This window comes from Schistocerca gregaria, chromosome 1 (assembly GCF_023897955.1).
Source record: "Schistocerca gregaria isolate iqSchGreg1 chromosome 1, iqSchGreg1.2, whole genome shotgun sequence".
Lineage (NCBI taxonomy): Eukaryota > Metazoa > Arthropoda > Insecta > Orthoptera > Acrididae > Schistocerca > Schistocerca gregaria.
The window spans coordinates 1,201,004,697-1,201,021,572 of NC_064920.1; the positions used below are offsets into that span (position 1 = coordinate 1,201,004,697).

General features: G+C 43.0%; 1 protein-coding gene across 1 annotated transcript in view; it reads left to right on the forward strand.

The window, feature by feature from the left end:
• Positions 1-16,876, forward strand: part of LOC126298732 (kelch-like protein 10) — a 151,967-nt gene that overhangs the window by 102,466 nt on the left and 32,625 nt on the right. Inside the window, exon 5 of the mRNA XM_049990211.1 lies at positions 15,920-16,106. Within this exon, the coding sequence (XP_049846168.1) occupies positions 15,920-16,106 (187 nt within the window). The remainder of the gene's footprint in view (positions 1-15,919; positions 16,107-16,876) is intronic.

The following is a 16,876-nucleotide window of genomic DNA, read 5'->3' on the forward strand; positions in this document are numbered from 1 at the left end:
TGACGACCATACAAGAAATCATGAAACTGTAACACCAAATACGAGAGCCAATGCTTCTTTCTCGATCTGTGAAAAATTTCTTTGCGCAGTCGAGAGCAATTTGGACGCAAAGGCAATAGGGCGATCGTGCGATCCATCTTTGTGCGCAAGCACAGCACCGATCCCGAAATCCGATGCATCCACCATCAACAAAAGGGGCTTCTGGGGATCGAATGGCGTAAGGCAAGTATTGGAAAGCAACGCCGATTTCAACTGGCGAAAGGCGCATTCGCATTCCGTCGTCCAGACGAACAGAACACCTTTACGGCGTAAGCGATGAAGCGGAGCTGAAATGGAAGAGGCGTGTGCAATATATTTATGATAATAGTTGATTTTTCCCAGCACACACTGTAGCTGCTTCAAATTCGGCGGCGATGGCAAGTCTTGTATGGCACGAAGGTGCGTGGGACTGGGATGTATGCCTTGGGCATTGAGTACATGGCCCAAGTATGGCAAGTCCCGAGCAAAAAACACACATTTGTCCTTCCGCGAGCGAAGACCATTGTGTCGCAAGACCTGAAATAATGTTCTGAGACTGGCCAAATGTTCTTCTTCCGTCTTTCCAGAGATCATAATATCGTCCAGATAATTTGCTGCAGTAGGGACCGACGCACAAACAGTTTGTAGATATTGCTGAAACAATGCAGGGGCGGATGCACACCCGAATGGCAGTCTTTTGAATCGATACAACCCAAGATGCGTGTTAACCACCAAAACGCGCTGGGATTCTTCGTCCACCGGTATTTGCAAGTACGCATCTGCTAGGTCCAACTTCGAAAAATATTTACCCGGGCACAGTTTGTCAAAACGTTCTTCCGGGCGGGGTAAACGAAAAGTTGCAATCACTAGTTGTGGATTCACTGTTGCCTTGAAGTCTACACAAAGTCTCAACTTTCCGGAAGGGTTTGGCAAAATTACTAAGGGTGATGCCGAGAGAGAAGTCTGCACACGTTCAATTACACCTTGTGATTCCAAATCGTTTAATGTTTTCGCGACCTCATCACGCAATGCGTGGGGAACATTGCGCGCTCTGAAAAATTTCGGTTGCGCTTTTACTTTCAGTTCCAAGTGTGCTTTATAGTTATTAGCGGAACCGAGGCCCGGTGCAAAAATGTCTGCAAATTGTTCACATAGACGAGAAACACTGTCTGAAGGCACCGTCTGGTTCACTGATAGGACCTGATTGACTATAGACAAGTTAAACAACTGAAATAAATCGAAACCAAACAAGTTCACTACAGAAGAAGAACGAAGGACGTAAAATGACAAGTTTTGTTTGTTCTTTGTATGTTGCAAGAAGGCTGCACTGTGCTAACACAGGGATATCTTGACCTAAGTAGCTATTTAACGTAACATTTGCGGCACGCAACGGAGGTGTGCACAGCAGTTTGTAAGTGTCTTGATTGATCAGTGAAACAGCAGCTCCGGTATCGAGCTGGAATTGTATCACTTTACCGTTAATGTCCAAGTCTACAAAAAGTTTATTGTCCTGCTGACGACAAGAGCGACTGTCTCGTGCAACGTGAACTGACACTGGTACATAATCACTTGCGACTTGACGGGAGTTCCGACGATGTCGACGCACACTATTTTTGGGACGAACACAGTCACTGTTAGAGATAGTGGCACTGCGCGGAGTGGAATGAACTACATGAATTTCCATGGGCGATGTTTCGCGAGCCTGAATATCTTTGGTGATTCCTGAGCAAAGTCAAGTGTGTCCTGCCGATCCAATATGCCCATCACTTGTTGAACGGAAGGATTTACTAGTTTCAAAATCTGTTCCCTTATACGAACATCAGAAACGTTCTGTGCAATTGCATCACGTACCATAGTATCTGAATAAGGGAGTCCACATTGACACTCAAAAGCACAATCCCTAGTAAGGCCTTGCAAGGTTGCAACCCACTCCCGATTAGTCTGACCTGCCGTACGTTTTGTACGAAAGAAGGTATACCGTTTCGCAACTACATTGGCTGATTCTTTGAAATATGCATCTAATGCAGACAAAATTTCTTCGTAGGACAGAGTTGCTACGTCGCGTCGGGGAAATAATTTGACTATCACACGGTACGTTTGTACCCCGACGGAGGAAAGGAGAAAAGGCTGCCGCTCGTTACCTTGAATTCTGTAGGCGGCGGGATGGAATCCAAATTGGCGTGACCACTCCGTCCAGCTTTCCAGTGCAGCATCAAAAGGTCGAAAAGTGGGTGCAACTGTTTGTAGTGGCTGCGTTAGCGGTGAAGCGGCTTCCGCCGCATCGGTTTGCGTCGCACGTTGACCCTGGACGAGGTGTCCAAGGGCATCCAGTAAGGCCTGCGTCTGCTGATTCTGTAAGCGATAAAATTCGGACAGTACATCTGGAGATTGTGGCGAAGCCATTACAAAAGTACATCATAGAAATTTAGATAAGAACACTTTTACTCTCGTCGCCAATGTTGTGATTGGCAGGAGAGCCAACCGTGTTTTTCTAAAGGAGACCTAAATGCACGCGTCTCAGCTCACGCAGGCTGGCGTGAGGTCTGGAACATGACAAGGGAATTAGAATTGAGAAAAACGGACGTAGCTGGTGGAATACTTAACTTTAATCCATTAATGGAGAACGTCGCTCTTTATGGTACATGATTCACAATATCAATAGTACGGATACTGGCGCCTTGCTAGGTCGTAGCAAATAACGTAGCTGAAGGCTTTGTTAACTATCGTCTCGGCAAATGAGAGCGTAGAAGTCAGTGAACCATCGCTAGCAAAGTCGGCTGTACAACTGGAGAGAGTGCTAGGAAGTCTCTCTAGACCTGCCGTGTGGCGGCGCTTGGTCTGCAATCACTGATAGTGGCGACACGCGGGTCCGACGTATACTACCGGACCGCGGCCGATTTAAAGGCTACCACCTAGCAAGTGTTGTGTCTGGCGGTGACACCACATATACATTACGTAATATATTCCCAACATTATAAGTGAGTCCCATTTGTCCTTTATTCTCTTAGACACTCATTGATCTTTGTCAGTTTCTAACAAAGTTTACATCATGTGAATTCTATTCCTTTTGACAAATGAATGACATAAAGTGTCAGAACACCAGCCATTTTCAGCCTACATCGAATGCAGGAGCAGAACAGTTATTCAGAACTTTCAAGGCCCAAATGAACCGAACGATCATGATGATGGCAATATCTGACAAAGTTATGAAATGCTATTCCTCTTCTTATAGAGCCATCCACACACTTGGCTACAGCCCAGCCAAGAGGGTTCATGGTAGTGGGCACTGTGTGTACTTTTATCTCCTGTGACCAACACACTGTAATCAGTCATCACAGACACAATCGTTAATTTGGGCTCTCATGTATAGACATACACTATTGTCGATTCAAGTGGGCATAAAATATTTGAAGTACCGGGAGGACAAGAGGAACTTTTACAACATCACAGTCAGCTCGAATTATGGACCACATAATAACATGAGATCGCTCAGCACTACCACCTATGCCTCCCAGTCAGATCAGGTCTAGACCACAGCCTCCCAGACTTCCACACACTGCCCACAGATACATCTCACCTCTGCCTCCAGTGGGGCACGAGCATGATCTCTTTCCACCCCATAAGCCATCATTTTGAGACCATCACAGATGATGGGTAGTAGGCTACTTATGTAAATGGAACTCTTGCCCTGAGTTGTCCAAGTTCCAAACCCACAGGAACAGTAGGTACCTGAAGCCCCATTGATTCAGAGCATTGGCAGAGACATCTGCCTCCCATGTACCACCTATGACAACCTATGTAAGCGGTACTAATTCCATCCTGTGCACCCACAATTATGGGACAGTTAAGGAGGGGAGGGGAGGCATATAGCATGCCACCACTCTAGCGACTGGAGATGATATCAGAGAGGGGTGGACAACATGCTGATGAAAGGCCAAGAGACAAATCACCTGGCACTGATGGTGCATTGGTGAAATTCTACCGCAAATTGAAAAGTCAGAAACCAACACTAAAGTGCATATGCCAGGAATGATGGACGCAAGCAGAGACATGCCACAAAATTTTTGCGAAGGCGTGATTATACTAGTTCCTAACACGCCATAGGGGGAATTGGCACTACATTACCATCAACTCTTTTAAACAGTGACTACAAGGTATTTGCTAGGATCATATCTAAGAGTCTGAAACCAGTAACGAACACAGTCACAACCCTGAAATAAACCAGTGTCTTAAAGACTGCCACACTCATGCTACCCTGTGTGATTATCGAAACATTAATAGCAGTAGCGGATGATTCTGGCATCCCATGCGCCATGGCTATGCTCGATTTTGAAGAAGCCTTTGACAGGGTAAACCAGTAGCATTTACTGAAGACCGTACAGGCAATGACCTTCACACATCATTTCGTGACAATCATCACACGCTTTTTGCAAGAACTCGTAGTCCACAATACTGATAAACAACCGAACGTTGTAGCTGATAACAATCAATAGATCAGTTAGACAAGGCTGTCCGAAGTCAATGGCACGACTTTTTCCTATAGCCATCGAGCCATTGTTAAGTGCTTGGAACAGACAATTCCAGGGAGTCATGAGTCTGGGCCATAGGTTCGTCTGCTGCTCCTATGCAAATGACGTCAATTACGGACAGATAAAGAAGATCAAGGCCATGAAGTGCCTGGGAGTAAAATTCACTTGAGACATTCGACACACGGTAGCAGTCAATTACAAAGATTACTTAATAAAGTACGCACAGGTATATGTCAACATAGACTCTGATCCCTGTATGAACTATAATGGCGGACTGAAACTCACCGACATATATACGAAGGCACGAGCTTTAAGTTCCACGTACAAAAGGTGGATTTTTTATTCGCCGATTAGTATCGTCGTCTTTTTACTGAACAAAATAGTGCCAGTCAGTCTTGTAGCGTCGGTGGACGTTTACTACAGACCAAATTACCTCCAAAATCTCAAATATTTTTTGACTGAATACAGCTCCATCAGCATGGGCTTTGCCGAGACACACCTAGCTACAGTCCGAGCAGTATACAAATATTTGACCATGGCCCATGACAAAACAAATGTAAATTGTAAGTACTGAGAAGTCGATTGTACCATCATATAGAAAAGTGTCATCACTCATATTTCCCAACGAATGAGATGGCCTTGTGGTATTATGTGGTCAATAGGAAACTCCTCACGACTTCCCGATTGCAAGCTACATATCTTATGGACTCAATAAGTACTGAGAGGTCGATTGGAACATCATACAGAAAGGTGACCATCACTCATATTTCCCAACGAGTGAGATGGCCTTGTGGTATTATATGGTCAATAGGAAACTCCTCACGACTTCCCGATTGCAAGCTATATATCTTATGGACTCCCATCTCTGTGCAGCTTGTCATGTGCGAGATACTTACTGATGAACATCAAACATCAGTTTGTATGTAGAACCATGCATGAAATATGGAAAGCGGCTAGAAACCCCTTAGCATTCATCCAACGTACATCGCCACACACCATCACCTTCAGTAGTCTGTTATTGTCGGAAGGTGACCTTTACTCAAATGTGAAGACAAACACAGACAATTGGTAGAAAGGAGAAGCAGTATTTACATTCCCTAGAGTACGGAACGTAGTGCTGGGGACTTCTGAACATACCTAAAACCACAGCACAATCGACTTTAGTGAACCCCAACTTCATACGCAAACTTTCTCATAAATGCAGTTATGGAACCCCTAGCGAGCTGGAGAGCGTGAAGTTACACATGACACCTGAGAGAAGGACAGGAAGGAGAACGACAGAGTAAAACGACGGAAATACAGTGGATTGAAGGCAAAGAAGCCTGAGAAGCAGAAGTTTAAAGTTTCGCAGACTGCCGTTGGAAAATACAGACACCAGAAAAAGATAAACAGCGAAAAGACACAAACTTATCAATGCATGTGGAGACGACGAGTTTCACTCAAAGACGTAATGGGATGTCGCCCTCCCAATCTTTCCATATTCTTATTAATTACATTGTTGTTGTTGTTGTGGTCTTCAGTCCTGAAACTGGTTTGATGCAGCTCTCCATGCTACTCTAACCTGTGCAAGCTTCTTCATCTCCCAGTACCTACTGCAACCTACGTCCTTCTGAATCTGCTTAGTGTAGTCATCTCTTGGTCTCCCTCTACGATTTTTACCCTCCACGCTGCCCTCCAATACTAAACTGGTGATCCCTTGATGCCTCAGAACATGTCCTACCAACCGATCCCTTCTTCTGGTCAAGTTGTGCCACAAACATCTCTTCTCCCCAATCCGATTCAATACTTCCTCATTAGTTATGTGATCTACCCATCTAATCTTCAGCATTCTTCTGTAGCACCACATTTCGAAAGCTACTATTCTCTTCTTGTCCGAACTATTTATCGTCCATGATTCACTTCCATACATGGCTACACTCCATACAAATACTTTCAGAAATGACTTCCTGACACTTAAATCTATACTCGATGTTAACAAACGTCTCTTCTTCAGAAACGCTTTTCTTGCCATTGCCAGTCTACATTTTATATCCTCTCTACTTCGACCATCATCAGTTATTTTGCTCCTTTACTACTTTAAGTGTCTCACTTCCTAATCTAATTCCCTCAGCATCACCCGACTTAATTCGACTACATTCCATTATCCTCGTTTTGCTTTTGTTGATGTTCATCTTATATCCTCCTTTCAAGACACTATCCATTCCGTTCAACTGCTCTTCCAAGTCCTTTGCTGTCTCTGACAGAATTACGATGTCATCGGCGAACCTCAAAGTTTTTATTTCTTCTCCATGGATTTTAATACCTACTCCGAATTTTTCTTTTGTTTCCTTCACTGCTTGCTCAATATACAGATTGAATAACATCGGGGATAGACTACAGCCCTGTCTCACTCCCTTCCCCACCACTGCTTCTCTTTCATGTCCCTCGACTCTTATAACTGCCATCTGGTTTCTGTACAAATTGTAAATAGCCTTTCGCTCCCTGTATTTTACCCCTGCCACCTTCAGAATTTGAAAGAGAGTATTCCAGTCAACATTGTCAAAAGCTTTCTCTAAGTCTACAAATGCTAGAAACGTAGGTTTGCCCTTCCTTAATCTAGCTTCTAAGATAAGTCGTAGGGTCAGTATTGCCTCACGTGTTCCAACATTTCTACGGAATCAAAACTGATCTTCCCCGAGGTCGGCTTCTACTAGTTTTTCCATTCGTCTGTAGAGAACTCGGGTTAGTATTTTACAGCTGTGACTTATTAAACTGATAGTTCGATAATTTTCACATCTGTCAACACATGCTTTCTTTGGGATTGGAATTATTATATTCTTCTTGAAGTCTGAGGGTATTTCACATGTCTCATACATCTTGCTCACCAGACGGTAGAGTTTTGTCAGGACTTGCTCTCCCAAGGCTGTCAGTAGGTCCAATGGAATGTTATCGAATCTGGGGGCCTTGTTTCGACTCAGGTCTTTCAGTGCTCTGTCAAACTCTTCACGCAGTATCGTATCTCCCATTTCATCTTCTACTACATCCTCTTCCATTTCCATAATATTGTCCTCAAGTACATCGCCCTTGTATAGACCCTCTATATACTCCTTCCACCTTTCTGCTTTCCCTTCTTTGGTTAGAACTGGGTTTCCATCTGAGCTCTTAATGTTCATACAAGTGGTCCTCTTTTCTCCAAAGGTCTCTTTAATTTTCCTGTAGGCAGTATCTATCTTACCCCTAGTGAGATAAGCCTCTACATCCTTACATTTGTCCTCTAGCCATCCCTGCTTAGCCATTTTGCACTTCCTGTCGATCTCATTTTTGAAACGTTTGTATTCCTTTTTGCCTGCTTCATTTACTGCATTTTTATATTTTCTCCTTTCATCAATTAAATTCAATATTTCTTCTGTTACCCAAGGATTTCTACTAGCCCTCGTCTTTTTACCTACTTGATCCTCTGCTGCCTTTACTACTTCATCCCTCAAAGCTACCCATTCTTCTTCTACTGTATTTCTTTCCCCCATTCCTGTCAATTGCTCCCTTATGCTCTCCTTCAAACTCCGTACAACCTCTGGTTCTTTTAGTTTATCCAGGTCCCATCTCCTTAAATTCCCGCCTTTTTGCAGTTTCTTCAGTTTTAATCTACAGTTCACAACCAATAGATTGTGGTCAGAGTCCACATCTGCCCCTGGAAATGTCTTACAATTTAAAACCTGGTTCCTAAATCTCTGTCGTAGCATTATATAATCTATCTGAAAACTGTCAGTATCTCCAGGCTTCTTCCATGTATACAGCCTTCTTTTATGATTCTTGAACCAAGTGTTACCTATGATTAAGTTGTGCTCTGTGCAAAATTCTACCAGGCGGCTTCCTCTTTCATTTCTTTGCCCCAGTCCATATTCACCTACTACGTTTCCTTCTCTCCCTTTTCCTACTACCGAATTCCAGTCACCCATGACTATTAAATTTTCGTCACCCTTCACTATCTGAATAATTTATTTTATTTGATCATACATTTCTTCAATTTCTTCGTCATCTGCAGAGCTAATTGGAATATAAACTTGTACTACTGTAGTAGGTGTGGGCTTCGTATCTATCTTGGTCACAATAATGCGTTCACTATGCTGTTTGTAGTAGCTTACCCGCATTCCTATTTTCCTATTCATTATTAAACCTACTCCTGCATTACCCCTATTTGATTTTGTGTTTATAACCCTGTAGTCACCTGACCAGAAGTCTTGTTCCTCTTGCCACCGAACTTCACTAATTCCCACTATATCTAACTTTAACCTATCCATTTCCCTTTTTAAATTTTCTAACCTGCCTGCGCAATTAAGGGATCTGACATTCCACGCTCCGACCCGTAGAACGCCAATTTTCTTTCTCCTGATAACAACATCCTCTTGAGTAGTCCCCGCCCAGAGATCCGAATGGGGGACTATTTTACCTCCGGAATATTTAACCCAAGAGGATGCCATCATCATTTAATCATACAGTAAAGCTGCATGCCCTCGGGAAAAATTACGGTTGTAGTTTCCCCTTGCTTTCAACCGTTCGCAGTACCAGCACAGCAAGGCTGTTTTGGTTATTGTTACAAGGCCAGATCAGTCAATCATCCAGACTGTTGCCCCTGCAACTACTGAAAAGGCTGCTGCCCCTCTTCAGGAACCACACGTTTCTCTGGCCTCTCAACAGATAACCCTCCGTTGTGGTTGCACCTACGGTACGGCTATCTGTATCGCTGAGACACGCAAGCCTCCCCACCAGCGGCAAGGTCCATGGTTATGTTCTACATTTTCATCTACTAGCTGAAAAAAGAACACTACAGAACAGAAGCTAGTTGAAGAACACAAAAAGTGGTGAGGGAAAAAAGAAGCAAAGGTCTCGAGATCGACTCTCGATGTGGTACACAGTTTTCATCTCTTAGGAAGGTTCATATCAGCGTATACTCCTCAACAGAGTGAGAAATTCTTTCTGGAACCCACACTATATTCAGTTAGTACTTGAGATTGAAACTCTGAGCCGCTTCCAAAAAATTTTAATCATAATTTCAAACCTTTAAAAAACTTTCTGTCGCTGGCACTACCACAACACGATGAAAGGAATAAAAGGTTAGCGCTCACTACATTTTTCCTATTCAAGCAGTAGAACTGCCTTTTTTGGCATGACATTTTAATTTATTTCTTCTTTGCTACCAACTGTCTTCGCAATACTTTTGGAGAGAGTGTCCGTGTATAGCACTGAATGTACCCACAAAATTATATCATTATATGACACATAGGAGATATGAGGTCAGAAACATTGAGCTATGTGAAAGACTTCCTTTTCTTAAAACAGAGCTATTGAAGCTGTTTTATACATAGAAAAACTGTGACAGGCAGTTCCACTTTAGGTAGTCCTTTAACATTATGGCATACTGACAACAGCTTTCCTTATGAACTTTATTGACAGCAATCAATAACTATTCTGGAACAACTATAACGTTTATAAATATAGTACTGGAAAGAGAAAAATGTAGTAGAAAAATTCAATTGTAGAAAGAGAATTCATCAACACACCCCAGTGTTATACGGAAAGGTTTGAGGTTTTCTACCATAAAAATGAGATTACACAGAAAGTTAAAATCCTAGTAATTAACTGCTGAAACATTTGCAACAAAGTAGAGCCAGAGATTGAAGAACTCCTAAAAAAGAGTGAAGCATGCATACTACTAGGTACGGGAAGTTGGTTAAAACACAAAAAAGACAGCAGTTAGATTTTGGGGGAAATTTAACTGTATTTCGAAAGAATAGACTTGTAGACGTTAGGTACTAAGGCGCACTATTACCACTGCCAAATGGTGTGCTACATGTGACACAGCTATACGTGAATCGTTTTATTACATAAAGCAAATTTACAGACTTCTGCACTGTTACAAGTCAAGAACACATTGGTAGTTTGTCTCACAAACATATGGAGATAACATAGTATAAGGGACCCTCAATTGCCAACCAAACTGATAATTGTTGCTATGGTCACACTACCATGATCCTTTGCGAATTCAGAGTGCCCAACTAGCTATTTACTCATTCACAGTCTTTGGCCAGTTCGTGGGTAATTCCACAAACTGTGGGGAATTTCAGTTCAGCTGGAAATTCTGTGGGGAGTGGCATTATGTGGGGAGTGTGTGGGGACTTTGAGGTTTTGCTATTTACCAATATATCATAGCTGTCACATCGATAATTTTGTGGTTGGTAAGTTTGTTGCTGGTGTTGACAGTAATGATTTTCAAGACGTTAAGTTCACAATGAGTTTCATAGAAAATATTTCAACCACTCTTATATAAACAGGATACATAAATACTCTTTTCTGTATAGAAATTACTTAAGCGAGACTGAACATAACAATGGCTGAGTACATGTGAAAGAAAGCTGTTGAGCACATGCATAGAGCAAACCATCACATCATGTGAAAAAGGTTTGTGTGGCCTTTTTAAGTACTTATATTTCTCTTTTTTCTTGTAAATACTTAAATTTTATGAAGAATAAAAGCACATGATGAGCATGAAATAATGTAATCAATAATTTATAAAAATAAAATTTATATAAAATATAAGATGAGCACTATGAAAAACTCACATAACCTATTATGTGGGGCAGTAGGAAATTTTTCTCGCCAAATTTGGGGGATTTCTCCCAGATTTTTGGGGACTTTGGAATATTGGTATTGGCAATGCTGGTCATCTCTGATATTTCATAGTACTAGAGCTGAAAATGGAATCCACATGTTCACATGAAAGCTAAATCTGAATTAGTCTTCCATAAGTCATTTTACTAACATTATGTTACGTACAGCAAAGATGTTTATTATTTCAAATGTTGCAGACACAACTGTTTAATTTACCAATAACAGTTCAACCACAGATGTAGATACACTACCGTATTATTAAAATTACAGCTGACAACATTCTCGCCATGTAATTGGTTTTGAATCTTAAATACTTACTTTGATGTAATTATGCTGTGGCATGTGGCATCCAAATAGAATGTTGAATTTAGTTTTGAGTCAGTATTATTGTTTGGTTATAGGTTTTGGCAGATAGACATGTAGAATATCCCATAGAGTAGATTAAAGGTGACAGTTTGAGGTAAGTTTGCGAAGTCAACTAATATGTTGTCATTAGAATAACTATAATTATTTTTATTGCTATGCATGTTGCATTTTAAGTCATTTTTGTCCATTGTTTTGATGATGGTGGTATCAAATGCTGTAGTTAGTCTTGCAAAACGATGAGCATTTGATATGTGAAAGTCTTATAGAAATTCTTATAGATGAGCTTAAGTATTGTGGTATGAATGGAACAGTGCACAAATGGTTTAATCCAAACTTAACTGGAAGAATGCAGAAGGTTGAAATTAACAGTACAGATAGTCTGCAAAAACCAGCATACTCCTCTAACTGGGGAGGTATCAAGAATGGTGTCCCACAAGGTTCAGTCTTGGGTCCCTTATTGTTCTTAATATATATACACTCCTGGAAATTGAAATAAGAACACCGTGAATTCATTGTCCCAGGAAGGGGAAACTTTATTGACACATTCCTGGGGTCAGATACATCACATGATCACACTGACAGAACCACAGGCACATAGACACAGGCAACAGAGCATGCACAATGTTGGCACTAGTACAGTGTATATCCACCTTTCGCAGCAATGCAGGCTGCTATTCTCCCATGGAGACGATCGTAGAGATGCTGGATGTAGTCCTGTGGAACGGCTTGCCATGCCATTTCCATCTGGCGCCTCAGTTGGACCAGCGTTCGTGCTGGACGTGCAGACCGCGTGAGGCGACGCTTCATCCAGTCCCAAACATGCTCAATGGGGGACAGATCCGGAGATCTTGCTGGCCAGGGTAGTTGACTTACACCTTCTAGAGCACGTTGGGTGGCACGGGATACATGCGGACGTGCATTGTCCTGTTGGAACAGCAAGTTCCCTTGCCGGTCTAGGAATGGTAGAACGATGGGTTCGATGACGGTTTGGATGTACCGTGCACTATTCAATGTCCCCTCGACGATCACCAGAGGTGTACGGCCAGTGTAGGAGATCGCTCCCCACACCATGATGCCGGGTGTTGGCCCTGTGTGCCTCGGTTGTATGCAGTCCTGATTGTGGCGCTCACCTGCACGGCGCCAAACACGCATACGACCATCATTGGCACCAAGGCAGAAGCGACTCTCATCGCTGAAGACGACACGTCTCCATTCGTCCCTCCATTCACGCCTGTCGCGACACCACTGGAGGCGGGCTGCACGATGTTGCGGCGTGAGCGGAAGACGGCCTAACGGTGTGCGGGACCGTAGCCCAGCTTCATGGAGACGGTTGCGAATGGTCCTCGCCGATACTCCAGGAGCAACAGTGTCCCTAATTTGCTGGGAAGTGGCGGTGCGGTCCCCTACGGCACTGCGTAGGATCCTATGGTCTTGGCGTGCATCCGTGCGTCGCTGCGGTCCGGTCCCAGGTCGACGGGCACGTGCACCTTCCGCCGACCACTGGCGACAACATCGATGTACTGTGGAGACCTCACGCCCAACGTGTTGAGCAATTCGGCGGTACGTCCACCCGGCCTCCCGCATGCCCACTATACGCCCTCGCTCAAAGTCCGTCAACTGCACATACGGTTCACGTCCACGCTGTCGCGGCATGCTACCAGTGTTAAAGACTGCGATGGAGCTCCGTATGCCACGGCAAACTGGCTGACACTGACGGCGGCGGTGCACAAATGCTGCGCAGCTAGCGCCATTCGACGGCCATCACCGCAGTTACTGGTGTGACCGCTGTGCCGTGCGTGTGTTCATTGCTTGTACAGACCTCTCGCAGTGTCCGGAGCAAGTATGGTGGGTCTGACCAGGAGTGTATGTTATGTGGACATGTGTCCAGAAACGCTTACTTTCCATGTTAGAGTTCATTTTATTACTTCTCTTCAAATCACATTAATCATGGAATGGGAACACACAGCAACAGAACGTACCAGTGTGACTTGAAACACTTTGTTACAGGAAATGTTCAAAATTTCCTCCGTTAGCGAGGATACATGCATCCACCCTCCGTCGCATGGAATCCCTGATTCGCTGATGCAGCCCTGGAGAATGGCGTATTGTATCACAGCCATCCACAATACGAGCATGAAGAGTCTCTACATTTGGTACCAGGGTTGCATAGACAAGAGCTTTCAAAGGCCCCCATAAATGAAAGTCAAGAGGGTTGAGGTCAGGAGAGCATGGAGGCCATTGGTCACTGAATCTGTTGTTGAGAAGCGTACGAACACTTCGACTGAAATATGCAGGAGCTCCATCATGGATGAACCACATGTTGTGTCATACTTGTAAAGGCACATGTTCTAGCAACACAAGTAGAGTGTCCCATATGAAATCATGATAACGTGCTCCATTGAGCGTATGTGGAAGAACATGGGGCCCAATCAAGACATTACCAACAATGCCTGTCCAAACGTTCACAGAAAATCTGTGTTGATGACGTGATTGCACAACTGCGTACGGATTCTCGTCAGCCCACACATGTTGATTGTAAAAATTTAAAATTCGATCATGTGGGGATGAAGCCTCATCCGTAAAGAGAACATTTGCACTGAAATGAGGATTGACACAATGTTGGATGAACCATTCGCAGAAGTGTACCCGTGGAGGCGAATCAGCTGCTGATAGCGCCTGCACATGCTGTACATGGTATGTAAACAACTGGTTCTCCCATAGAACTCTCCATACAGTGACATGGTCAACGTTGCCTTGTACTGCAGCAACTTCTCTGACACTGACATTAGGGTTATCGTCAACTGCACGAAGAATTGCCTCGTTCATTGAAGGTGTCCTCATCATTCTCGGTCTTCCCCAGTTGCGAGTCATAGGCTGGAATGTTCCGTGCTCCCTAAGACGCCGATCAATTGTTTCGAACGTCTTCCTGTCGGGACACCTTCGTTCTGGAAATCTGTCTCAATACAAACGTACCGTGCCACAGCTATTGCCCCGTGCTAATCCGTACATCAAATGGGCATCTGCCAACTCCGCATTTGTAAACATTGCACTCACTGCAAAACCACGTTGGTGATGAGCACTAACCTGTTGATGCTACATACTGATGTGCTTGATGCTAGTACTGTAGAGCAATGAGTCACATGTCAACACAAGCACCAAAGTCAACATTACCTTCCTTCCATTGGGCCAACTGGTGGTGAATCGAGGAAGTAAAGTACATACTGATGAAACTAAAATGAGCTCTAACATGGAAATGAAGTGTTTCCATACACATGTCCACATAACATCTATTCTTTATTTCTGTGTGAGGAATGTTTCCTGAAAGTTTGGCCGTACCTTTTTGTAACACCCTGTATACATGTTTCCAGACATCAACAGTCCAATGTCAGTGTTGATAGGCCCAAGCAAGATGTAAAGATATGTGTCATGCAGTCATCAAGGGTACACAGTGGGCCTTCAGCTCTGAAAGCCCATACCAATGATGTTTCATTGAATGGTTCACATGCTGAACTTGTTGACGGCCCAGCATTGAATTGAGCAGCAGTTTGCGAAAGGGTTGCACTTTGAACAACTCTCTTCATTTGTCATTGATCCCGTTCTTGCAGGATCTTTTTCGAGCAGCAGGGATGTCAAGATTTGATGTTTTACTGCATTCCTGATATTCACAGTACACTCATGAAATGGTCATGTGGGAAAATCCCCACTTCGTCACTACCTTGGAGATACTGTTTCCCAGCACTTGTGCACCGACTATAACACCATGTTCAAATTCATTTAAATCTTGATAACCTGCCATTGTAGCAGCAGTAACTGATCTAACAACTGCACCAGACACTTGTTGTTTTATATAGGAATTGTCGACTGCAGCCTGTTTACACGTATCTCTGTATTTGAATATGAATGCCTATACCAGTTTCTGTGGTGCTTCAGGGTATTAGTTCATGTTACTCATCATTGGTGTGATACTTCCTTGTGAATCAAATAACGAAGTGACCAGTAGCACTGATTTCATTTTGTGTACTTGATTTCCCTTGTTCATCATACCTTATAGTGATCACAAACATTTGTTTGCACTTTCATCTGCTTTTGCATGGTATCAGTGTTTCGTTAAAAATCGTGTTTTCAGTAATTGCACATCACTTCAGAAGGCATGTAGTAAAAACATTTTATGGAGCTTTATCTTATCTTGTCAGCACATTTAGTGTGTGGAGAGCTGCTGGTGCAAAAGATGTCTACCTGGTGACCAGTTGGAGTTACTATCAATCTTTTCATACATAGTCAGGGAAATATTTTCTCATAACTGAAATTCATAGTCACACTTCAAAAGCGACATGTCATACTAATTTCTATTTCTTTTGTAGATATATGTAGCAGGAGGCTTCAATGGGACTGAAGTACTTGACAGCGTAGAAATTTATGATCCAGAAACTGATTCATGGACATTCATCCAGGAATTGGGTGTCTCCCGCTCTGGATTGAAGCTCATTGCAAACAAAGGATGTCTGTATGCTCTTGGTGGCTTCAGTGGCTGGCATAGGCTTGAGTCAGGTAATCAAGTGAGAAATGTGAAGTAGTAATGGATTATTAAGACTACTTTTTTGTAAAGCTGCAGAAAGAGAGAATGGCTGGCTAATATTTTCCTTCAGGGTGCTTCTCACAGAAGTTTGTAAAAGTATTAAATCTTACTTTTGAAGCCCTACAACATCAGTGACAGAGAAACATGTTAAACCACATTTTACCAAGTAGTGTGTTCACTGCGATACTGTTGGTTTTCCAAAAATCATTGATTTTTAATTTTTATGTAAATGTAAAAGTTTTGTTGAAAAAGTTCCATCATAACTGAATAACTACTTGTGACAACTCAAATTTGTGAACCAGGAGAGGCCAAACATCTCCTTTCACAGGCAACATACTACTTACTGACTGTGTCACCTAAGTGCTCCTCACACAGGGTTTGTCCTGAAAGTAATGCATCACTTACAGGTTCAACAACATAAAATTCTCGGAAGTATGATCCTTCTGCATCAATACATTTCTGACAGCAAGATTTCCATGCATCGTAAGATTTCTGGATGTTCTTCAGGGAATCCATTGGAATAGTTTCCACATTGTCCAGTGACATGAGATGCTTTCCTTTGAGGCCCGTTTCAACTAAGGAAACAAGAAAAGTCCACCAGTGCCAGGTCAGGACTGTAGGGTGGCTGTGGCATTGTTGTCACACTGATACAGGCATGACAACAAAGGCGGTGTGAGCTGGCACCTTATTATGGCCAAGTCTTCCAATACAATCTCATCAACACTCATTTCCATCAAGTCTG